This window comes from Epargyreus clarus, unplaced genomic scaffold (genome assembly GCF_041222505.1).
Source record: "Epargyreus clarus isolate Ecla_fem2 unplaced genomic scaffold, WU_Ecla_fem_2.2 ptg000027l, whole genome shotgun sequence".
Taxonomy (NCBI): Eukaryota; Metazoa; Arthropoda; class Insecta; order Lepidoptera; family Hesperiidae; genus Epargyreus; species Epargyreus clarus.
In genome coordinates this window covers 3,283,471-3,309,425 of record NW_027332234.1, presented here as the reverse complement: position 1 = coordinate 3,309,425, position 25,955 = coordinate 3,283,471, and the positions used below count along the sequence as shown (strand labels likewise).

General features: G+C 35.1%; 1 protein-coding gene across 1 annotated transcript in view; it reads left to right on the top strand.

Annotated features, from left to right (window-relative positions):
- mts (protein phosphatase 2 catalytic subunit mts) overlaps window positions 1–24,412 on the top strand; it is a 33,900-nt gene extending 9,488 nt beyond the window's left edge. The window contains exons 2-7 of the mRNA XM_073089117.1: window positions 5,291–5,500; window positions 13,197–13,501; window positions 19,104–19,289; window positions 19,877–19,930; window positions 20,795–20,874; window positions 21,509–24,412. Coding sequence (XP_072945218.1) covers window positions 5,291–5,500; window positions 13,197–13,501; window positions 19,104–19,289; window positions 19,877–19,930; window positions 20,795–20,867 — 828 coding nt within the window. The 3' untranslated portion in view covers window positions 20,868–20,874; window positions 21,509–24,412. The remainder of the gene's footprint in view (window positions 1–5,290; window positions 5,501–13,196; window positions 13,502–19,103; window positions 19,290–19,876; window positions 19,931–20,794; window positions 20,875–21,508) is intronic.
- The last annotated feature ends 1,543 nt before the right edge of the window (window positions 24,413–25,955 follow it).

The window sequence follows — 25,955 nt, the reverse complement described above, 5'->3', positions numbered from 1 at the left end:
GACGTTTCCTTGTGGTTATGTTTAGTTCTATGTCAAGTAGTCTCGTCTTCTTCCTGAGCTCTGCCTTAAGAATACGGCCTCTCAAGTCGCAAGGTAACACGTAATAATAAGGTAATGGATACTTCCATCTTTTGTTACGTAACATGTGAATATATTAGTATATTAAAAATTCGTTTGGAGGACTTAATCAGTGACCCACATGACGATACACTACAATAGTATTATCAAGTGTTACAGAGGATGTTACATTAGGCAAGTTGACAAACAAATTGTACTAAACTGTTGATAAATTTTCATGTTGCTCGCTTGTTCGTATTTAGTGTACATTACAAATATGTTTCAATTGCAGTATTTTAATAATAACGATGTTGATAATTTGAGAATGCATTCTAATGCCATAATATTTATTTTTCAAATGATCCTATGTTAACTACTATATGATTTGTCACTTAGGTGTTATGATTAACTTATACCATAGCAATCCGCATGCTTCTTAGCGATTGAAAATTATTATGTCGATTGTTGTAGGATTTGCGACATTGTCGAGTCACATTTTTATCAATGGTACAAAATACCCACTATTTAGTACTTTCTAAGCTATAAGAGCGGTTTTTAGTGACATTAGATCTACCGAATATCATGATAGGTATTATAATGTGAACAGTAAGACCGCCATTAGCCCGCAGTCCGAAAATGGCGAATTGACTGGCCGACCTATTGTGACCTCTTACAGTTTTATAAATTTACTTAATTCAATCAATAATAATTAAAACAGCCGAACATATTAACCCCCTCCTTTTCACAACCTCCTTTTCCTATAACACAAAATCTGTATCCTTCACATCGTTTTGTGGACCATTTATCATTACAATGCTCAACAAGAAATGAAAGTAAATTTACAGCGGAAGTTTTAAAAATATAACACACTGACAGTGGTTTTCATTTCAAAACTAAAAAATCTTGCGGAAAACCAGTAACCTCGTTTAATGTTTCAGGCCGAATGTATTATGTATTTCCTATTCTACCTTAGACGAGTAGAATACATAGATTGATCACTCCCAACAAGAAAGTGTAACCTTTGAGAAAGCTTTGAGAATTGAAATTTTTGCGTAAATAAAGTGTTGCTACGTCTCCGTTCTAAAATGTCACTAAAATGTTTGAAATATTTAATTCTTGATTACGTAAATTACGTAGTGTAAAATTATTTATATGGGAATTTTCTCTAAAAATGTTTTTTATTTGTCTAGAAGTCAAACAATAAATGATAAAATCCTTTTGTGGCTTAATTAATTTTATGGCGGTGAAGTATCTTTCTTTTTTACTTATCAAAGTATTCTACGTTCAGTTCAGAAAGGGGCTTAAAAAGTTTATCGTGCCATTTTACGTTCACGGGGCGAAGCGATGGCGATTCGCATTGAATATCTTACGTTTATTGGAAATGAATTTGCAAACGTATTCGACGAAAACATGCAATGTATATTTTGTTGACTGTCTGCTGTTTGAAATTTTGCGTTCTATGAAAGTTATCGTGAATGGTGTGCGAGTGGTTTTAGGAATAGTTCCTCTGATGTAAATGTTTGTACTAATCATCAAATGGCCCACTGCTGGGCACGGGTCAGACTTAGAGGAACTTAGGTCATAGTCCACTGCGGTGGCCAAGTGCAGATTGGTAGACTTTATATGCCTTTAAGAACATAAATAAATATAGTTCAAAAAACTAATAACACGCTTTTATGATAAAATCAACTAAAAAGTAGAAAATAATTTTCAATCTAGGAATCAATTAAGGAACAGTAAATTGGATAATTGTGAAAAAAGCGTGGAGTGCTCCACTTATCAATTTTCGAAAAGCATTCTTCAAATTGTATTCACATTGTACTTATTATTGTTTATTTTGCCTTTCACAAAAAAAAAACAATGCAAATTATTCCAATCAGAAAAAAATAAATTGGCACTTTAATTGTCTGAAAATTTAAACAATTATTAATCTTAAAATAATCGTCATATTAATTTATAAAATAGGTAGGTACTTCCTACATTTCTATATTATACCTAACTTAATTTATTAATTTAATTAACCTTAGCTCTCATGTTCAGTAATTTATTATCATATTATATAATATTGTTATTAAATATGAAATTCACATTAATTTTAAGAGTAATTAGGTACATAATTGATTAAATAAACCTAAACTTGCGTCTTTATTTATTTTTTTTTTGGTCAATTTAAGGCCTTGGACAGTCATAGTATGAACATATTATGTAATAGGCAATCTCATATGTCGTTTTATTTAAATTAAAATTTAATTATTTATGTAATCCTTAATAGTAATTTCTAACGGTGGTAGAAAGTATACCGGCGTCACCAACATCACATTTGGAGTCCCCTAAGACCCCTGAATCTCCCGGTGGTTCTACCAATGTCATTATTAAATTTTAAACATTTTTCTTATAAAGTTGATGTTACATTATCATTTTTATTTTTAATAATATGTGTTTCAAGTACATTGTTTGCACGGTTCAAGTATTATATTACGTTACCTAATAATGTATGACCTTACGATATTGGAAGCAACATCTCATGATTTCCATACGACTTTTATTATATTCGGATGAAAGTCAAAGCGTAACCAAATCGTATTTGGATGAAAACTTTCAATATTTTTGCATTTGATTAGTAAAAATTCCCTTTATATTATTAAAACTGCAGCTTTGCTAATACGGGGATGAATTAAGACGATATGTATAAAATTTTGGATAATCTTATCTTAATATGTAAAATCACGTATTGATTTCGTACAATCTAACCTCCGACACTACTCATAAGATTTTAATGAAATTTTGTGTGTATGGTTGGTTCCCGATAAATGGCACTGCTGCCGAAATTTTAGTCTTTATTTCTGCACTCTATTACAAAATAAATAATTACTTTGTTGGAACATAATATGTTCTACAGTTAAATTTAAAACAAACAGAAACATAATCGATTTTGCTTGCGAATAGTTATGCAATACATGAGAGGAATAATGCTGTTTACCAAAAAGGGAACTTCGGATTTGCTAACAATTTACAACTATCAATCATCGCTATTGTGAATGAGAAAGTGATTTTTATTAGTCTCTTCCTACTCCACATCTGTCATTTGAAGCTACAGAGAAAAACCTTTTCATGTGCCAATTTTTACACTTTTATTTTACTCCAATGTCGAGGGCAATGTTTTCGAGTATACATACGTATATATGTAATTGTGTAATTCTTAGACACCCTTTGCAGCAAGCAGTTTGCTTGATGCATTTAAAAAAAGGGATATATTCTTGGATTCATCAAAATTTTGAAGTGACCTGGGCTACATTGTTAAGCTTTTTTTTGTTTATATAATAATTCTGTAGTTTACAAAACTGACAGGCGTATTTTAGTAATTCAAACTGTAATTTGTCTCTCTTTCCCTATAGAAATCTATTTATATATATTTACATTGTTTACATTCTATGCTACCTCTGTAAATTATATTGTTAATAAGTGTAGTTGGTATATAACCGTTCTTTTTAAAAATAAATGAAATATTTAATTTTCATTTTGTCACGATGTTTCCCGTTACCATTGGAACGAGTGGTTAATGGTTTATTTTACTAAGGCTTATATTTCGTAGTATTTCATGTCAATGTGAGACAATTATTACATTCTACAGTAGATAAAAATACTACATATATAAATATTCAGTATTTCATTTCTTTCGGTTTAATTAATTTCGGTTAATTGTTCTTAAATTTCGTAGTATGTCATATAATGTGAGACAATTCCTTAAATTCCACAGTAGATAAAGAAACTATACTATGTACATATTGAAGTATGATTTCTTAACACCGGCCGCTTGTTATATAATATGTTAATTAGCAAGTAAGCCACATAATAAGTACGCCTACATCGAGGCTTAACTTTTGTGCAATTGTTTAGCATTGAGATTCCGTTCACTAATATTTGTGTAATGACATAGTATGTACGATGTATGTATTTGTATCGTGTACTTTATAAAAATATTTGTTTACATGGTTACATACTTTCTTAAAAGTCGACCAATTTTTGCCTACCGAAGGTCGAAACTTTAAAATGTAGGCAAAGTTTGGTTAAGATTTATTTTAGGTAATGAGCGTTGTTTACATGGTTACATACATTTTCAAAATAATATCAATTTTTTGCCTACCAAGTTCTAAATATAACAATCTTTCTAGGCAGTAATTGTCAAAATAATAACAATTTTTTGCCTACCAAGTTCTAAATTTAACAATCTTTCTAGGCAGTAATTTTCAAAATACTAACAATTTTTTGCCCACCAAGTTCTAAATTTAACAATCTTTCTAGGCAGTAATTTTCAAAATACTAACAATTTTTTGCCTACCAACTTCTAAATTTAACGATCTTTCTAGGCAGTAATTTTCAAAATAATAACAATTTTTTGCCTACCAAATTCTAAATCTAACAATCTTTCTAGGCAGTAATTTTCAAAACAATAACAATTTTTTGCCTACCAAGTTCTAAATTTAATAATCTTTCTAGGCAGTAATTTACGAAATAATAACATTTTTTTGCCTACCAAGTTCTAAATTTAACAATTTTTCTAAGCCACAATCAATCAAAAATCAAATTTCCAATATTTGTAAGTAAAATTTGGTCAAGATTGATTATTACTAATGGACGTTAACGAGAATATTTCCATCCATTGGCCTAATTATTATAAATATTTCCTCTCTTTATTTATAGGAAAACCGTTTAACCAATTTGGTAATGAGTTCTCACGTTGCGTCATTTAGGTATTTATTAATCCTTTGTTCCTATATAACTAAACGGTTTACTGTTAAAAGGACCTTCCATTGCCATCTTTGACTAAAGGAGTTTGGATTTGTATTACAGCGGCTATCGTTTTACGAGGCTATTCATTATTTTTGGACAAAAAACACTTTGTTATTCTATTTAGACTACTAGACACTTTGTCAGATGTTGAATCATAATTAAGTCATATTTACGTCAGAGTTTTTTCTTAATAGTCGTAGTCGTTAAAATGCAATAGTAGCCTCTAAAATTAATCTGCGAAAAAAGATCCTCCTGTTTTAAGAATTTTTCGTTTCTAGCATTTACTTAGAAGGACCCACCTAAGAACCCCAAGTTCTTTTTACAACCGTTCCATTAAAACATTATGTTATGTGCAGACCCAACGCAAAACAAAGCAGTTCTGTATTTTGTATCACTTGTATATTTCTGTCATATCTAACGTATTCCTCTCGTTGTTTTGCAGGCAAAGGAGATATTAACCAAGGAGTCGAATGTCCAAGAGGTGAAATGCCCGGTGACGGTGTGCGGCGACGTGCACGGCCAGTTCCACGACCTGATGGAGCTGTTCCGCATCGGCGGTCGCTCGCCGGACACCAACTACCTGTTCATGGGCGACTACGTGGACCGCGGTTACTACAGCGTGGAGACTGTCACACTGCTCGTTGCACTTAAGGTATGTTGAGGGTTTTGGGTCAGGATAGATTTGATGATCTCTGTGGTCCGACTCTGGCGGCACCACCGCCATATCTATGCCTGCTTAATAACAGTAGTATTAAGAGCTTCTTCCTAATTACATTCTGATTTCTGCCTAATAACAGCAGTGTTAAATGCTGCTGTGTTCTGGTTTGTAGGATGGGATAAGGGAGACATACTTATCCGTAGCGTGTCAGCTTATTCCTCTGGAGTAGCGGCGCACTTGTGAGCGACTACCGGTAGGAATCTCATCTTATCTGGGGTTGATTACAGATGTTCATGGGCGGCATTTGCCAATTATTATCAGGTGGAATGCAGGCTCGTCTGCTACTCCTATATTATAAAAAAAGTAATACTGTGAATAAAGAGTGTGGTTGTTTGTACAAATTGTAGTATATATGATTTAGACTGGTTGTCTCCAAAATTTGCGAAACTGGTTCAGCTGTTTGATATGGGAAACGATGGTTCTGGATTCGATGATTGGATCACCAATTTTGTATTTTTGATGCGGTATTCGTGATGAACTAGTCAGACCATAATAAGGCTTCAAATTATACTTTATCTTCGTGCGTTCTTAAATCTTTGATTTATGGTACCTTTATTGATGTCTCGAGAAACTAAGACATGGCCCTTCGATAATGATATCCAACCCCATAGTTCGGAATCTTCATGTGACAAAATAATTCATCATCCAACTTCATCCAACACGAATTCATACAAGTATAATAGAAAAGAAATATCCGATAAGCTATTATACTATTTCTATTGTAATGTTTGTCTCATAAGATCTTTTAACTGTCGGTAAACTTCCTGTTAATGTTAATCAACTTTCTTTCCAGTGAACCAGAGTCACTTTCCAATGATTTTAGATATTATTTATCATGTACGTGTAATCGTGCAATGTTGAAGCGTGTCATTCATATAATCTTATCTGATATCTGTGGGACGATAATTGATTACTTCTATTTTAATGTTATTTTAATTTTCGAAAAGACAAAAAAAATGCTGTCGTATTTGCGTGTTCATTCATAAATGATGATTATTTCTACATCATAATCCATAGTACCAGGGCTTTTTAAGATGTCAACATGTCATGTAGTTGGATGGGTAACCGCTAGTGGTTTATATTTCATGTGCGTTTCCCCTCTTCAAAGAAAACGTTTAACTATCGGTGTTATCATAAGGTCGTACTCGTTAAACCTTGATACGGGTGATTCGAAAATATCTGATACGAGTTGGACCCATAAATGTCCAATTGGCCAATAGAAGATGGTATTTGTAATTTGACTCCGGTGGCACCGCCGCCATACATATTTCTGCCTAACAAAAGTAGTGTCAAGCGCTTCTGTGTTCTAGTTTGAACGGTGTGGTAAGGGAGACATAATTTTCCGAGGCGTTCCAGCTTAGTCATCAGGGGGAGCGGCGCACCTGTGGCCGACTTTAGGTCCTTATAAATATCTAATCATATCTGGGGTAGATTACAGATGTCCATGGGCATCAGTAGCCACTTACCATCAGGTGGACTTCATATTTGTCTGCTACTCCTATATTATAAAAGAAACAAAAAGTTTGCATTGGACCTGCGGACTTTTTGTTTGAAGAGATAACCATGCCTAGAAGTGGTACATAAAAAATTAAAAATGGTTGCATTTATATTATCTGTTCTTTGAACAACAAGCTTACAAAGTGGCCTTAAAATAAACAACTCCGTTCTACCATTTCTATTCAAATGTTGTATGCTATGTCAACGTTCACCGTGGATCGTTAAAACCAACATGCCACGTAATGTTACTTGATTAACGTGTAGCCCAGTCATTTACGCGCTTATGTAAGTAATTAAATGTAATTGCTGGATAGTTTCAGCCTTTTCCTACAATGGGGATGTTTAATTCTAAAAACATCAACCATTATAGTCGTGGGCACGGCTTCCTCTTCAAAATGAAAGGTTTTAACTGCGCTGAATAAATGTGGGTTGGTCGAGTTCAAATATGTTGACAAGTTATCATGAATTTTGAAGATCTTGAGGTTAGTTGCAGTGTCTTGGAACCTAAAAGTTACTTGGTTCAACGTTTGATGACAAAATTTTTCGCACCATGATTGCTCTTGATGTAAGCAGCTGGCAGAAATAACCCTTTCATTTATGTGTTTTAGTCAAATATGACGAGTCCTCTTTATTAGATTTAGCTTTAAAGTCATTCTCATTCTCATTCTGAGAGGTGATCGGTACATCAGCGAGCCAGTAATGGTTTGATGATGATTGTGCACCTTTGATGATATTAACCACATAAACTCCGCCGCATGCATGCATGCATTTTTCTTTTTTTTTATATAATATAGGAGTAGCAGACGAGCATGCTGTCCACCTGATGGTAAGTAGCTACTGTCGCCAATGAACATCTGTAAGCAACCCCAGATAGGATTAGATATCCCTACCTGAGGTCGGCCACAGATGCGCCGCTACCCCTGAGGACTAAGCTGGAACGCCTCGGAAAAGTCTGCCTCCCTTACCACACCCTTCAAGACGGAACACAGCAGCGCCTAACACTGCTGTTATTAGGTAGAAATAGGTGTGGCGGTGGTGCCGCCGGAGGGACCACAAAGGGTTCTACCACCTTCAAAATATATGTGTCGGAGAAGGACGGCTCTCATCGACATCATTGATAGAATCTATGGGTTTTGTGGGCGTTGTCATAGGGTAGATGCAGGCACAAATACAGTAATCACAGTATTTATTGTTCTCTTAACATGACAACTTCGGATTTACAAAATAACTATCTATACTACTACTATTACTTTACAAATAACAAATTGTCCACAAGCTAATAAAAAATGTAAAATCTGGGATAAGATTAAGGTCCTGTATTGTAGACTTTCATATTTTTCTACAAATAAAATGTCACGTTACAAAGGAACGAACTAATAACATATAATTTGTCCTGAATGGACTAAATTATTTTATTTTATCTAAAATGATCTATGCTGTAGTAATTATATCATATAACCCATATCGCATAAACATATGGACAACGAAACACTCACAACATTGTAAAATATCACATATAACCGAGAGAAAAAAAAAATCTTAAAATTTTACAATCTTTATGACAGAATCTTTCATAGTAACACTCAAAAAATAAAAGAGAGAAAAAAATACTCCCCTGACTTCAGCTGTTCATCAACCAAACAATCACAGGTTGCACCTCCTCAGGATGAAACTCAGGTTATGTCTTTAGACCAACTTTCGCAAGTTGCGCAGCTCCTCCACAAGTAATTTGTTATTTTACTATTTCTCGTTGAACACCGCCGCCGTTATTTGTTACACTCAATTCACTTAAGTCTTTTGTGCCTGCACAGATCCCACTTCTGATGTCGGAGAAGGACGGCTCTCATCGACATCATTGATAGAATCTATGGGTTTTGTGGGCGTTGTCATAGGGTAGATGCAGGCACAAATACAGTAATCACAGTATTTATTGTTCTCTTAACATGACAACTTCGGATTTACAAAATAACTATCTATACTACTACTATTACTTTACAAACAAAGGATTTGAGCAGAAGGTTCAAGGTAGTGACTACACGCTCCAAAGCACAACGAAATAATGATCCACCTCGATCACTCACATCAGTTCTTATCAAAGTTTCCCCACCGCGCCGCCACATACCTCGACCCCACTAGAGACCTTTTAAGTCTCTGCTCTGATACTAATACGAAAGCTATACAATGACTTCGATTGATCAAGTACCAATAACATTACTAAAATACTAAAGTAACAGTATAGCTAAAGCTATATTAAATAACTCTGACTCTTCCTCCGACATATGCATAAAGCATTGTTATGAATAAATTGTTCTGTTTGATATTGATTAGTCTCGAAGGACTTGGTTCCTTATCATTCTAAGTATTAAGATGAGAATAAAAAGGGACAAGACAGTTTTTACACTCCTTGAAATTATTTAAAGAGTCTGACATCCTAAATGTTAGGTTATCACCCTTGCTTAAATTTGCATTCATTGTCTGTAAATATGGTCGACCTCTATGACCTCAAACAAAAGAGTGGCAAACACAGATGTTTGACATTCTGTTTAATGTTTACTGTTGTTATACTATAATCAATTTGAAGGTTAAGACCTACGCTTTCATTATCCCCAAAATCAATTTCGTTATCATCATTAATGATTCTACTTATCTCAATTGTCTGTTTTATATCGATATCATGAATGGTGGCTTTATGAATAAAAGTATTTCAAGTGCCTAATTCATAAAGTTTGGGAGACAACACAATGATAATTAGTGTGAGCAATAAATCTGTTGACTTTTTACTTGCTTGGGGAGATGAGTTCGTGACTTTGCTATGCACTTTGTTTAATATGGACGGATTCTGTTGAAACAGGTGTCAAACAAGTACTTTTATCTAATCTTAATTGTTAAGAAGAAATATGTCATAATGCAGGCACTGGAAGGTAGGTAATACTATAAATAACACACAGTTATAGTGTCTATGTAATGTCACCCACACTATAAAATGAATCAATTAACCTACAGAGGTCTGTGATTTGATTTCGGATAACACTGCATCTATTGTTGTCTTATTTTAATGCTTACGCTTTGATGTAATATAGATGACATATGAAATCTTATCCGTCTCAGGCCTTCAGCAGTAAAATGTCTATAGTTCATCTTACTTGTTATATGAATTACGGTTAATATTTAAAATAGGACAGACGTCATGTCAGTATACTTTTTTAAAATTACCGCAACCTTTTTACCCATCGTCAAACCATTACTTTTTCATTGCTGGGAACGGGTCTCGTCTCAGTCCCACTCCACCACCCTGGCAAATTGCGGATAAACATCTTTTTTTAAACTCAGGCATTTAGGTTTCATTGCGATGTTTTCTTTCCAAACATTTCTTCCAAAAGTTAGATGTATCTGGAATTCGCACCTCGTTTTATTTTTTATTCAATTTCACCAAATGATTCCTAATCGATCGACCATCTGGGCAATGTTCTATTATTGGATTCTATGCAACATCAAAGCCGAAGTCGCTTACGTGAGAGCGAATGCCTTATCATCGGTATCTGCGATAAAGTTCGGTCACTGTTTGTGTTCGTTTATCTCGCCAAGATTGCCGGCGTCGGTTCACTTTCGCAAATGAGCCTCTTCAGCGTTAGGTCACCGTTCTCCAGTTGATATGCGGCTGCGAAATTATCACAGTTTGTTTGTGGACGACTTTGCTTATTCTGATGATAGGGGCGTATTCTAGTTTGAAGTATGGCAGAGGAAAATGCAAAATACATGAGGTATTTTATCTTGTTCTCAAGCAGCTATCCATGTGTGATCGAAGACCAATTTCTTTTGAAGTAGCTCCTTTGTTAATATGATTTCATAAAAATATCCTGGCGTATTGAGTCAAAGAGTGCATTAAGTAAAATACCCATTATCACGGTCATTTATTTTTATTTAAGGTATCTTTGAATGTCAAATCGTGGTACATATTGTACAATTGTAAATATGATTTTCATCTTTTGCAACCGAGTTTTGTATTGCAGTGTCATGGAAACGATAAATAAGTAAACTTATACTTACTTGTATAAGTAATATTATACTTTATGAAAAATCATTTTGCAAACCTAACATCGAAAACATTGTCCCGTGCAAGCTTATCTGTATAATTCTCATTAAACAGTCGAGTTTGCGCCTTTTTAATTCGAGTCACGTCGCCGATTTCCTCTCGGGCTTGTCCGATAGCGAAACGATGATATTGCTCGTACGAAACTAATGTTTTCAAATAACACGTAAATTGTGATTATAATATGCATTTTGAGATGATTGTTTCCGTACTTGATAGGTTACGAAATGTGCGAAGTTATTCTTGGCCAAGTATTACTTCTTTGACGAAGGGAGTCCTATTTCTCTGCGATCATATTTTGACACACAAATTGGCCAGAAACACTCCTCTATGGTAATTTCTATTTTAATCATACATAGACAAATAAATATCGCATACAAATACACAAGCATACTGGAAGATATAGTTTACATATTGTTTGTTATTTTCTTTTTTGAAACTCGAGATAATGTTAAGTTTATCTTACTGTGATACGAATTTAATCTTATCTTGTCAAAACATTGGCTCCATAAAGAGTGTTGAATGTAATGCGTTTTTGTTTTAACTTCGTTCTAAGCACATATGACAATAGGTCTTACGCTTCATAACCTGTGACCTATTATAAGGAATTTCAATTTTCTTTGTCGGGCACTAAAAGCGGTGATAGCCTAGTGATTGAAACTTGGCTTCTCAATCTGGAGGTCCGAGGTAGGGATAGTCCCTAGGTATACACCTCTACATTAGAAATTAATTATCACTTGTTATAACGTGCTCTAACTGTGTGAAATTATCGCGAGGAAACCTACTCATCAGAGTTCTTTAAAATAACTATCTCAGAAGGTGTGAAGTCTACCAATTCGCAATTGGACAATGCGGTGGGCCATAGTCTAAACCCCTGTTACGCTTGCTATTGAGACTGTAATGGGTTGACGACGACGTTGGGTGCAAAACGTTTGGTTTCTTAGGTAATTCTAAACTAACAAAGTAAAGGTTGGTTAGATCAAGTCGTGCCATATATGCTCTGACCTTTAGTCTGGTTAAGTCTAATCTCTATTGTCGTCGGTTCCAGTATTGTCCGGTTCGGATTGGTATGGTCTCGTCTAATCCGGTTTGTCTCCAATACATCCTACTATTGAGGATTAAAACGCAATGTCTCACAATCAAGGGCGTAGCTATCGTCGATACGGGGCCCCCGAGCGACAGGGGCCCCATGTGTATTACTGTGTTAAATGTTATTCACGTATTCACTGAAACTCTTAGGCTGCACTTACCGGGAAAAAAACATAACATAAAAACGTGTTAAAGCAGGGGTTTAACTTAAAAAATAAGTAAAAAAAGAGAAAATTTGGGGGCCCCAAACACGCTACGCCGCTGCTAGCAACTCTAGCGTACCTAAAGCTCCAATAAGAAGCGGTTCTATCACCAATTCGTTTATATGTCAGCCGTTGGCAAACATTTCACATTTAGAGGCGATTGCTTATTTACACAGACCGCTTTGTAGTCAAAGCATTGGATCTTAATTTGTTTTGATAACACCTATCACGGCGCCAAGGTCGGCGCGTGTGCTCTTTGAAATAGTAAAAAGTAAATAGTCTCGATCGGTATCCGTGTTTTTATCACAGAATCCAGTCTCATTATAAGCTAATCAGTTAATTAATATAATATAAACTTAGATTTTATTGAATCAGTTTACTACGACCTTTTTTTGTAGTGGGGAAATAATGGTTGGAGTATGATTTTTCTCGGAACTTTCGGGATATTTAGCTATAGCAGCATAATTGTTAGGACAAATGCCTTTTTTTTAATGGTCTTTGGCTTTAAAATCCCTTGTATTCCGTTTTCTCTTATAATAGAACTTTCCTAAAAATGTAAGTACAAATACGACGGAAGAAACTATCTTATGTATCCTTTAAATTACTTCCACAAAGAGGAAAAACTTATCGTTATTATTATGAAGAAAACATGATCTGTATTTTTTATTATAAAGTATTCTTATCGTTTTTTTGTTAATCAAGTACGTTTCTTGCGAGCGAAATACTGAGTCGTGTCGTTGTCCACTTCCAGGTTAGATACCGCGAGAGAATAACGATCCTGCGCGGCAACCACGAGTCGCGCCAGATCACCCAAGTGTACGGTTTCTACGACGAGTGCCTCCGCAAATACGGCAACGCGTCCGTGTGGAAGCACTTCACGGACCTGTTCGACTTCCTGCCGCTCACCGCGCTGGTGGACGGCCAGATCTTCTGCCTGCACGGCGGCCTCAGCCCGTCCATCGACACGCTCGACCACATCAGGGCGCTCGACCGCGTGCAAGAGGTGCCCCACGAGGGGCCCATGTGCGACCTCCTCTGGAGCGACCCCGATGACAGGTCAGTTGTTGGGTTTTTTGTTGATGATTATGTATAAACAGTTGTGTTTGGGTACTGAGACTAGTATTTGCACCTGCACGTCTTTTGATTTCTGTCGACCGGAACTGAATTATTTATTATTTTTCAAATGAACACTTTTTTGTAGGTTCGTGGATTTTGCTTATAAATCAATAGAAATAAAAAACTTTGAGTGTAATATTATAATAATAAATTATTAATGATTCAGCAAAAATATTCTTAGAATAATTGTAAGAAAAGAACAAGTGAAACACACATTATGACATTATGAGTAACGATTGTCAATTCGATGTAAAAATCTTGATGGTGACGTAGGTACGAATAGTATTTACGTATAAGAAAAAAGTATAAAATCTTAATATGTATTTGTAAATAAATCGTTAACCTAAATATGTAATATGTTGAATATTGCAAATTTGTATAATGCTCCTTAGAAAAAAAATCTCTTACTTTGTCCCCAACATAAAGTATTCACTCATAAATGATGGAAACATTGTAAAATACATTTCTATTCGTAGCTTCTACAAAAATATCTTAAACCACAAATACTGGCATAATATAATAATATAAATATAAGGCACTGATAGCCTAGTGGTTAAGAAACTCGGCCTCCCAATCGAGAGGTCCGAGGTTCAAATCCCAGGCACGCACCTCTGATTTTTCAAAGTTATGTGCGTATTAGAAATTAATTATCACTTGCTAAACGGTGAAGGAAAACATCGTGAGGAAACCTGCATACCTGAGAGATTTATAAAAAAAAAATCTCAAAGGTATGTGAAGTCTACCAATACGCACTTGGCCAGCGCGGTGGACTATGGCCTAATCCTTCTCATTATGAGAGGAGACCAGTGCCCAGTAGTGGGATAGTAATGGGTTGATGACGATAATAATATTGTTCACCTACAGAACAAAGCCATATTACATTCGTCTAGTGTACGATCTCAAAAAGGTTTCGTGTTATAAATAGATTCCATGCATAAAGCATTTGCAGAAATGTCAAACTCGGATAAAATTAGCGGTCCCGACTAGCAGGTAACACGCGACGGCGTTCAAAACGTTTATCGATTGGTAAAAGTTATTTTAGCACCTAATACATACCACTCACATGATTTTCATACGTCATTGCTTATTAGAAAATTAATCGCTTATGAGTCTTCTATTTTGAAAATAAATTGCTTGTATATTTTTATCACAAAATATATTTTAAAAGATAACTAGTGATTATTGTAAATACAAAAACTTTTTCTAATTATGTTAAGACCAGTCAACCTGTTTTGACTGGAGCGCATATCAAATAATGAAGCATACAATATTAATACATATATATGCGCGAAAAACATTACTCTCTGCAGTCGGGAAAAAATTAAAAACATAGTATTCAACAATTAGGGTTTAATTACATATACAGACCCTATAATAAGAACCTTATAATAAATAACATAATTATTGGTGTTCACAATAATTGGAAACCGCTGCTTTAATGTTATATTCTCTTATAATTAAATTCAAAGTATAATAAGCAAAAAATAACAATAACAAGTGTGCCATTGATGGAATATTAATCACTAAAACCTGTTTTATAATAGACATACCATTAATATAATATTGCGCTCTTATTCCGAAACCTTAATGTTTTATATCATTAAATATTTTTCTAGTAGCATTTATAGTGTAGTATGATCATCAACCCATTATTGTCCCACTACTACTCACGGGTCTCCTTTCAGGACGAGAAGGATTAGGCCATAGTCCACCGCGCTGGCCAAGTGCGTATTGGTAGACTTCACATACCTTTGAAAACTATTTTTTTTTTATATTGTAGTGTTGTATATTGTAGTATACGATTCCATCTAAGTTATTTTATAGAAACTACAAATAAACGAGACGTACGATTTATATCTAAAAGTCTTATACTCTGTCTTAAAGAAAATATCAGTAAACGTATAAAAACGATTTTACCAAACTTGCAGTTATGTTTCTATGTCGGAACAAATACAAAAATAATCCGGTTACGTTTAATTAACTTTACTTAGTTGGAATTATTTTTGAGAGACCAATTACAAGAATTGACCGTTTAATTTTGCTTACATTGCACAATCGGAATGATTGCGGTGCACAGCACGTAAAACGATAATTAGTAGCATCCTTGTGCGAAGTAATTAGTGCCCGAAGCGATAATACGAAGACGTGCTACAGATTTTCTTCATTATCACTTCACTTTGTTATGCATTGTGTACCTGCCACACACACAAAAAGGAATTGGTCACATTATATTATTGTTTAGTTAATTTATCATTTAAAAAGGTAGTTTCACTAATATCCTATGAATATAACTTTTTTGTATGTTTATTTGGTGTATGATCTTTTGAAGGTGGTAGAACACCTATTTCTACTTAATAACATCAGTGTTAGGCGCTGCTGTGTTCCGTTTTGAATGGTGTGGTAAGGGAGACATACGTTTTCGAGGCGTTCCAGCTTAGTCCTCAGGGTTAGCAGCGCATCTGTGTCCGACCTCAGGTAGGAATAGAGATGGGCAAAGAACCCGGTTTAAACCCTGTGCAGGGTTTAAACCCAATAAATACCCGTTTATTTCCTCCCACTGGGTATTTATCTGGGTGTTTATAAAATGAGTTAATAAAATCTACACAAAGCTTTTAAAATAGTTCAAATGTTTATTTAATAGATATACTATAGGTTTTTACTGTATTTCTAATGTTTTTACATTTTTAAATAAAACATTTTTAGGGGTTCATCTATTTTTATTACATTTTTAATTATTATTTGTTTGACGAAACAAATATCGCACAACTAAAACAAATAAATATACCTCTCGTATACTATTGCACAGGTGGTGTAGGAATATGGGCATATAATGTAAAATGTAATTCTTACGTAATATCTTAATAATTATAGCTTTAAGAAAAAAAATATAAACATTATTTTATAGAAAATTTTAAGTGCTACAACTTTGGTCCAAGGTACTTTTCGATAAAATTTACCGTTTTCGAGAAAAATCCAGAAAGCCGAAAATTTTGACGTTTGACCCCGAATAAGTGCCGACACACACATCGATGAGGACTTTTAGAACTCTACTTGTGATGGTAAACCCAAGGTCTCTACGGAAATTTAGCTTTATGTTATTTCATTACTATTTTTATGTCTAAATTGACCGGACTATAAAAACTCCTCTATCAAAATGTTTCAATGTCATTTTCTGTAAATTAATTAGAAAAAAGTTAAAAAAGGTCTTCCCAAAGTTTAATCTATTATTGTTATTATCTTTGTTATTTCTGGTTTAACGACAAAAAGTTATAGAACTAAAATTATAGATAAATCAATTTGAAACCATAATTGTTCTTACTAAATTTCTGTGCGACGAATAGTTTGCCTGGTAGAGCGTAAAAACGCTTAGTGCCCCTTTTTTCAAGATGGCGGCCGAGGGACAACAGTTGGGACTCCACAAATTAGGATTTAACTGTACACTAAGCCCTTTACACTAATCATTGACATCTATAAAATAAAATCGGGTCTTCGAAAATTGCAACCCAAATGTAACACATCCGAATGGACTATAACATGACTATAACAGCGTAGTTAAATGAAATATGTGCTTTTAGAGTGCATATTTAGTGAATTGTTTACAATATTATTTTAAAAATGATATTACACGAAGAAAATAAAAATATGAATGACAATAGTTTACACCCGCTGTTTGGGTGTTTATTTGGGTTTAAACCCTATTTCACCCAAAATACCCGGTTTAAACCCGTATCCACCCATTGGGTTTAAACCCTCTGCCCATCTCTAGGTAGGAATATCTAATCCTATCTGAGGTTGAATACAGATGTCCATGGGCGGCAGTAGCCACTTACCATCAGGTGGACTGCATTCTCGTCTGCTACTCCTATATTATAAAAAAAAAAATATATCTTTGTGGATTTAATTTAGATCATTTTGAATACAAACAGGGCTGGCTGCAGCCCTTTTGAGATCCCAATGCTATCACATCACGCCATACCCTATTTTGCCTAATAAGGACAGATTCAAGCGCTACTGTGTTCTGTTTTAAAGGGTGTGTTAAGGACGACATACTAATCTGAGGCTTTCCAACTTATTCCTCAGGGGTAGCGTCTATGACCAATCTCAGGTAGGAGGAATCTAATCGTTTCAGGGGTTGATAACAGATGTCCATGGGCGGCAGTAGCCACTTACCATCAGGTAGACTGCATGCTCATCTGTCGCATCTTTAATATTAGAAAGGGCACGATTTTCCTGACATTTGAAGAGGTTTGACGCATACTTACCACGCTGTTCCAATGAGAGTTATTACTAGGTTATCACTGATAATATCCATGTATGTTAAGTTCATGGAAGAATATTTATATAAACAAAAACAATAACAATGTTTACTATGAGGTACATGTTTATGTAAGGCATATTAGAATATTTATTTCTATTTTTAGACGGTTTGCAACTTTTGTCGGTACATTATATACACTTGAAAAAAATTGTTTTACTTCACATCTAAGCGGGAATTACACGTCAGCCTTTTATGAGTTTATCTTGAGGAAAAGTAACAAGTATAAGATTATTTATTACCAGTAAAGTAGGTATGTTGTTGGATATGTTTCCTTACGAAAATCTTGTGAAGCTTAATAAATATAGCACAATACACAACAGGATAATAAATGCCACACATGTTATTTTCACAATTATATATTTTATGTATAATATATCTATTAATACCTCTTAATTAGGATTTCAAAATGTTTGTAATATCAGAAAATCGAATTCCATACATGTGATTTTGCAATATTTATATTTTCCTAATCCTTGAAAAAAAAATTATTCATACCATATAAAAAGTCGATACTACTTTAAATGTAAGTAAAATACAACACTTTGTTACTATTTGCTTTATATATCGCTATACGAATGTTATAAGGAATACCTACATTCCGGCTCTTGGGCTAACTAAAGTTTTTAATAAAATCAATCTGACCTACTAATGTCTGGCTTACAGAAGATCGACAATATTTTGACTAGATGCGGCCAAATATCGATATTAGTGGATTAAAATTGGATATGTAGTTTGAAATTTATTACATGACATTGACTTGTGATTTGTCTCAAATAAATATTCACATAGACATCAATCCATTGTCCCTGTAGTTCCGGGACCACAATAGGGCTACGGTATCCAATGCCTGTCGTAAGAGGCGACTAAAAGGGAGCTTCTGGGGTCGTGGGTGGGTCGACCCGCCCGGCCAGCGACCCCGGGAAGGACGGCGGTATGTGTGGTCTCATACCGTCGTACACACCAGACGGTCAGACGAGCGTCAATCTCACCTGGGTGGATCCCGACGAGGCAACCCGCTAAGAGGATTCCGGTTGCATTCCTTTGAAGATCCCGGAGCCCTCTACACAGCGCCGACCACGGCCACCACCGGTTTTAGTGCGATAAGAATCCCACATAACCTTGCGTCGCTCTCACGGCACCGGGGACCTTTTGAAGGTTTCCCCCTCATAAACAAAAAAAAAGACATCCATCCATATATTAACATACTTTTACGTTTGTTAACAGAGGCGGATGGGGCATATCCCCCCGCGGCGCCGGCTACACGTTCGGCCAGGACATCTCGGAGACGTTCAACCACAGCAACGGCCTCACGCTGGTCTCGCGCGCCCACCAGCTCGTCATGGAGGGCTACAACTGGTGCCACGACAGGAACGTCGTCACTATATTCTCAGCGCCCAACTACTGCTATAGGTGTGTTGTAGTTTTTATATTATAATATAGATGGTGTAATTTTCATGTTGGTTGGACTCCGGAGACATCACCGCTACACTTACTTCTAGCCAATAACAGTGGTGTAAAGCGCTGTTGTGTTGTGGTGTGAAGGGTGTGGTAAGGGAGATATAGTTTTCCGAGGCTTTCTAGCTTATGCCTCAGGGGTAGCAGTACGTCTGTGGCTGAATTTAGGTGAAGATCTGGGCATTGCAAGTTTGATTACAGATGTCTATGGGTGACAGTATTACTTACCATCAAGTGGATAGCATGCTCGTCTGCTACTCTTACTTCTATTGTTATCTAAGGCCAACTTTCAAATCATCACACAGCTGCAGTTTAACATTGCCGTTATAAAGCAGGTGTGGCGGTGGTGCTACAGGAGATGATTCCAGAAACAGATTATCACTCAAAATTGTGTGAATTAACTTTGTGACGCTCAGATGCATGACACAGTCAGTTAGCTCATGCCTGGGTACATTTTTTTTTAATCGTGATTCTTCAATATTCCTAATTTTTTTTTAAATCATTACGTAATTTTAAATAATTTGTGTAATTTGTTGTTTCAGATGTGGTAATCAAGCAGCCATAATGGAATTGGATGATGCGCTTAAGTATTCATTGTGAGTATTCAAATTGCTTTTATGAATTATTATTATTTTGTATAAAATTTAAATTTTATTAATGTTTATTTATTATTGTATGTCCGTGAAACGCAAACAGAATTCTATTTTGTTTTTTTATTTGTATAAATTTAAATAATGTGACATTTATTTTAGAATGTCGTTTCATAATAAACTGATAATGTTTGATATGAAATAATAAATAGGAAATTCTTGTGTTGTTATCAATTGGTGAGGCTTAAAAGCAATCTCGGGTCAAAGGCCTTGTGTAAATTGTGTTGTTTGACATTGTATATCTTATCGCATTCATTGAATAATTTTAATCTATCCGGATTTTTATGTGATTATTTTGTTAACCCTGTCAAAATGGCCATATTTAGAATTGTGTATCTTTTATCATGTATAACACATATTTATAAAAAAATCGAATGCATATGTCTAACTGTTTAAGAGACAACGACTCTTGTGACAGATGGATAGGCAGCAGGGGCTTAGTACTAGGGTCTCGTTTTTACTCTATTGTTCTAATAAGTAATAACACATGTTATTTATAACATAGTAATGATTATTAGTGTTTAAAATTTTAATGCCATTGAACAATACCTTGTTACAGGCAAGTAAAATGGCTTAAAATTAATTTTACATAAATATTTTAAATGCTAGGATGTTGAGAAAGACACGTTTTGGTATGATTAGCAGCGCAAAGTGATGACAATATTCGATTTGTGCAAACGAATCAATAAAACGGACGACTTCGCGTCGCCGCCTGTGGATATTTAAGTTTTATGACCGTGCCATGATTTACATATGTTGGTGTTTGTTATGTGTACGTGTATTGATGTGTGTTCGTGTGTTTGTTCGCAGCCTTCAGTTCGACCCGGCCCCGCGACGCGGCGAGCCGCACGTCACACGGCGGACGCCGGATTACTTCATGTAGGCTGCACGTGAGTATTGACTTTGTGTTGTTTATGTTATGTAATATACATATGAGCTTTTCCGTTGATTAATTATTGTAAGCAAACAGAACAATTTATTTCTGTTGCAATGTATCATTTTGAAATTAAATTTTAACAGTTGACAATTGTTTGGTTATGATGTTTAAATAACTACTAAATTAAAGGTCTTAATTATAGTATAAATGACGATAAATTACGCTTGAGTAGGTCCACTGAAATGCCCGTTGATTATTTTTTATAATTTATATATTTTTTTATCTATTAAACATCGAAATTGAGCAATGTTAAGAAACTGCAAATGGGACAAAATGTGTTGTCGTTTAGTATTTGCCGAAAACTCCAAACCTGTACATATGTTTGTTAGATCAAAAACTTTTCTGTAAACCTAAAGAAACTTATCAAACGTTCCATCCACACGTTTGAGTTTGTGACGGTTAAGCAAACTTGCAAACGCGGTACTAATATTATATATTTATACGGATATTAATGAATTTTTATACGGATATTAATGAATTTTGTGGAGTAGTATTTAAGATTTTTTCTATAAACAACTGTTTTTTGCCAAGAAATTGTTATTTGATAACACAGGGCATAAATTTATAACATGTTTGTTGTTTCCCAGTGGCGGCGCACTCCCCGCGCGCGGCCGTGGGCGCTGGGCGGGCGGGCGGGCCGCTGCGCCGCCGCCGCCGCGCCGCCCGCCCCGCGCTCGCCGCCCGCCTCGCGCGCTGCCTGCACTGGCTCGCCTCGCTCTGACCGCCGCCCGCCCCGCCGCCCTCACCGCCCTGACCGCCGCCCTGACCCGCACCGCCGGCCGACACGCCGCGCGATTAGGGAACAACTCGACCACGTGCTCGGTCCGCTCCTCATTCTCGCGAGAATCTTGCGAGGGTCGCGCGAGAACGCGAGGAAAACCCGTTTCGTATAGGCTCCACGCTCTCGGTTCTCATGCTTTTCTCGCGTTCTCGCGAAATTCTCGCGAGAATGTGGAGCGGGCTTTAGGATTTGTCCTCTTTTTTTTTCATGCGCGTTGAGTTTGTACGGTGACAGGTGATTTAAGTATAGATCGATGGGTTCGCAGCTCAAGGAGCGTAAAGACACTTTTATTCAATAACAAAGCATCGTCATGCCCGAAATTTTATGTCCTTTGATCTCAGAAGTATGGATTATACGCCCGTATTAATAATCGATCCATCCAATGTTTACCTTCTAGAGATCAAAATTTGACATTATGTAATATGCAAAAATTGTCAAATATCGATCTTCAGTACGCAAAGCATAGATAGACTAATTATTAATTAAAAGGCGGCAATGTGCTCACCTGTCTTTGTATACGCATTTAACGCCCGCCAATCGGAGAATCGACGCGAATGAAACCCGTCGCAATCGTTCGATCGCAGCGTTACATTCACTCCTCCCAGTTGAAACTCATGCCAGTTAGTTCGAATTCCTTTAGTTAAGCTTAAGAGTTGCACAGACATTTCTTTTATCGTGTAACTAGAAGTGTTCTAATTGTATGTTGTACGCATTCGTCTATATATTTATATATATATACTAAAAGTAATATTGTAAGTTCGTGCATCAACGGGCGGTGCGACGTGCTGAGACGGTGTTCGCACGCTTCGTTTAAACTAGAAGCGCTAAGAAGTATGCGAGTAGGTAACGATAAATTAATTGTAACGAGTGGCGTGCAGTGTGAGCTCGTTGACGGAGACGGTACGGCGGCGGTATGGCGGTATGTTCATTGCGCGACCGGATACACTATTGTATGTATAACTCTCGATGTATCAAAGACACTTAGACCTCATTAAACGGCGTACGTTTGCTATCACGGTAGTTTTATTTCCGCCATTCGAATATAATATGTCACCATAGTATCGTCCCGACCGGGGAATGGACATACCACCATAATGATCTTTGGTGACTATCACACATTCACCGCATGGAAGCTGGGTTGTCACGTCATACACGAGTTATTAATGATGGGAATATTATTTTCGAGTATGTTACATGTAGATCAAAAAATTGTAGAGTCCCATTTTGTATCTTTAGTTTTAATCTTTACAATTGATCTATTTAAAATGGACTATTCAGTTATGTAATTTTTTTATGTACAATGACTCGTTACGCTTCTCCCGAGCAATGCGCGGTGCTCGCCGACGGACCGCGCGTCCGTTGGCGTGTACTTGCGTCGAACAATAGTGTGCATTTAATTTTATGACAGAATGGCGTAGATTTATGGTAAATATTTACGTAAGTTATAATATACGCGCCTGATGTGGAAGCGAACGAAGAGAGTATTAGATATTTAGATAAATGTAGATTGAAATGCGGCCATTCTGTCACAAAATGTCCGAATAGTATAATAATTCGAGGTTAGTTTTCTAAATTCTCCTGTTCTTGTGCCACAGTACCTGTTTAACATGGAATAAAGTGATTCACAAGAGTGGAGCTTTAATAGTTTTTTTTTTTATTATACATTTTCATTATTATTTTAGGTAATGTGTAAATACCTAAATACAAGGCGTTTCATTTCATAAGTTTACAGTTGAAAATATTGATGTTCCCCAAATGTACTGTCACGCAACATCCAAGGGAGGCAATAACAGAAATATTACATAGTATTTTATATGAAAATGTTAGTGACGTGTTATGGAAAGCGGGATAAGTTTTAAACAGATCAATAAACATCTTAGCAATAAATTAATCTGGTAGTGGCTATTTAAAATCTAATTTAATCATAAATTGTGAATATTTTAGTAATGCCTACATTTCATTTAGCGACAGGCATCTCCTTCCCTCTAATGTAATCTACTGACAGAAGTAATTCCACACAACACCAACACTTATTTAGACTTTGACATTGAGTTGTTTCTTTTGTCAGTGCCATCGTTAATTTTAAGGCAATTCCTGGTATTTGAAGTCGCATACAAACTTACATTTCCAAATTTATTATTTTCATGCACTTCAATTCGATATATAAAAACGTGTGTACTGATTTATACAAAGACTTTACCCACCAATGACATCTAAAGCCACACGTTTCGTCGATCTAAGTATTAAGTATGTAAGTTATAGGTAATCATCAATAAAATATCCAAAAAAACACAAAAAAAATGTATAAAAGTGAGCTTCACTTGTGTGAAATGAAAATTATAATTTTAATTCGATGACATTGTTGCGTAAGGTTAATTTTACGGCTTTTGCTAGCATTATTTCACGCAATCGAAGCTCAAACTTAAATTAAGGCTTTCCTGGCAAACTGCATAGGTAATCTACGTTTCGAAAAAAAATAACAAGCGTGTAAGATCTTTTATATGAAGCGGATGTTGTAAAATGGAGTGAACGGCACTGTATGATATTGCGCTAATTATAATTGTATATGATATTCAAACTTCTGAAACACTTCTATATACAGCAATGGCAATAAACTAAATATAAAAGAAACCGTTTAAAACAATTTATTCTTACAACTCTGTACTATGCCCGTTGATAGGAATTAGATAATAAAATTAATTATAATAAACACATTTCTATTATTTCTTCATATCCCATGGTTTAGGGATTAATTTTATTAACCATTTTGTTTTTTTCTCCTATAGTATTATTATTTATTTATATAAGTATAATCATTTAAACTATTTTGAGTTGCTATAATTAAATATATTGTAGGTCTATTTTGGGGCCACTAAATATTTATAAACTACCATACATGAAATAGTTTATCTAAGTATAGCTCGACAATCTCACTAACAAACTACGAATACGCATTATATCTGATTAGAAATTCAAATCTTGCCTTACATTACTACGCACTAGGAAGTAAAAAATGGCTCTATCGTTGGCCAAAATAGTATAATATGATCTTTAAGACGATCAGTGGGCTAGCAGTCAATATTAGCGAATAAATTGTACGAATGACTCCGGGAGGTAGTCTGTATGCAGTTGTGTGTTGTTGTAATTGACTGCACGCGGTTCCTTGTGACTTTTATAGTTTAGTAGCTCAATGCAGTTTTATTTCGTAATAACCATACTTTGAATTGAATATTCGTTGTAAATGAAGTGACAAGTTTAGTAATATTTACCAACATCTAGCACATTTAATCAAAAAATATATTTGTGAGTTTATAATAAAGTAAAAAATCAAATGCACGCGTGAAATTCGTGCAATAGAACCTCAACGAGGCGAAGGAAATGAAACAAATTTTGAAAAAATATATATCCTTATATTTAAAATTACATTTTGCACTGTAAAGCAAGTCTGGTGTGTCACATTTTTATTTATTATAGAATACAATAGTTTGGTCGTAAATTCTGTTACAATTTTTGTTCTTAAATTTTATGAAATAGATAAACAATTGCACGTTTTACATAATGCACTTTTGGTAACGAAATAAATAACAAATTAATTAAATGTTACTACATTAACTGCATACAAAAATAAATATTGCCTACGACAAATAAATATAATTGAATTTAAATTGACAACCTACGTAAAGAAATTATTACAACAGTATTTAAGTAATAACATCACTTATATAAATCAATATCTTAATAAATAAGTTTATAATGCCTACTACATCAAAGGGAAATTATGGTTCCCCCAAGTTATTTTATAGTAGATTCGTAAAGTACTTTCTTCTACATTGTAGGAAAGGTTTATGTACTTAGTACTTGCAGTTATTAGTTTTTGTGACAAAACATTTCAAAATTGCAAAGAGTTCCTTCTAAAAAGAATGTTGTTTTGAACAAGGCATCTTTGAAATACTGTTTTACATCTCACTTACCATTATTATTTTTTATAAAAATAAGGGGCTCTTTTTTTAAATGTATGACTTATTATTTTAACAAATTGTTAGACATTAGAAATTATTCTTCATTTAGTTGTTTTTGAAATTTTAAACTCCTTTATATCTTTCAGTTTCGCAAGTAGTTTGTGACTTTACGTGGATATTTAAATGAAAGGGCACCGCCAGACATTAATCTTTTGGCAACGGCAATTGACGATTTAGTTTTACCAAAATTAGATGTAGCGATCGAAAGCTACACCCCATGTTTGAGCGTCGTGA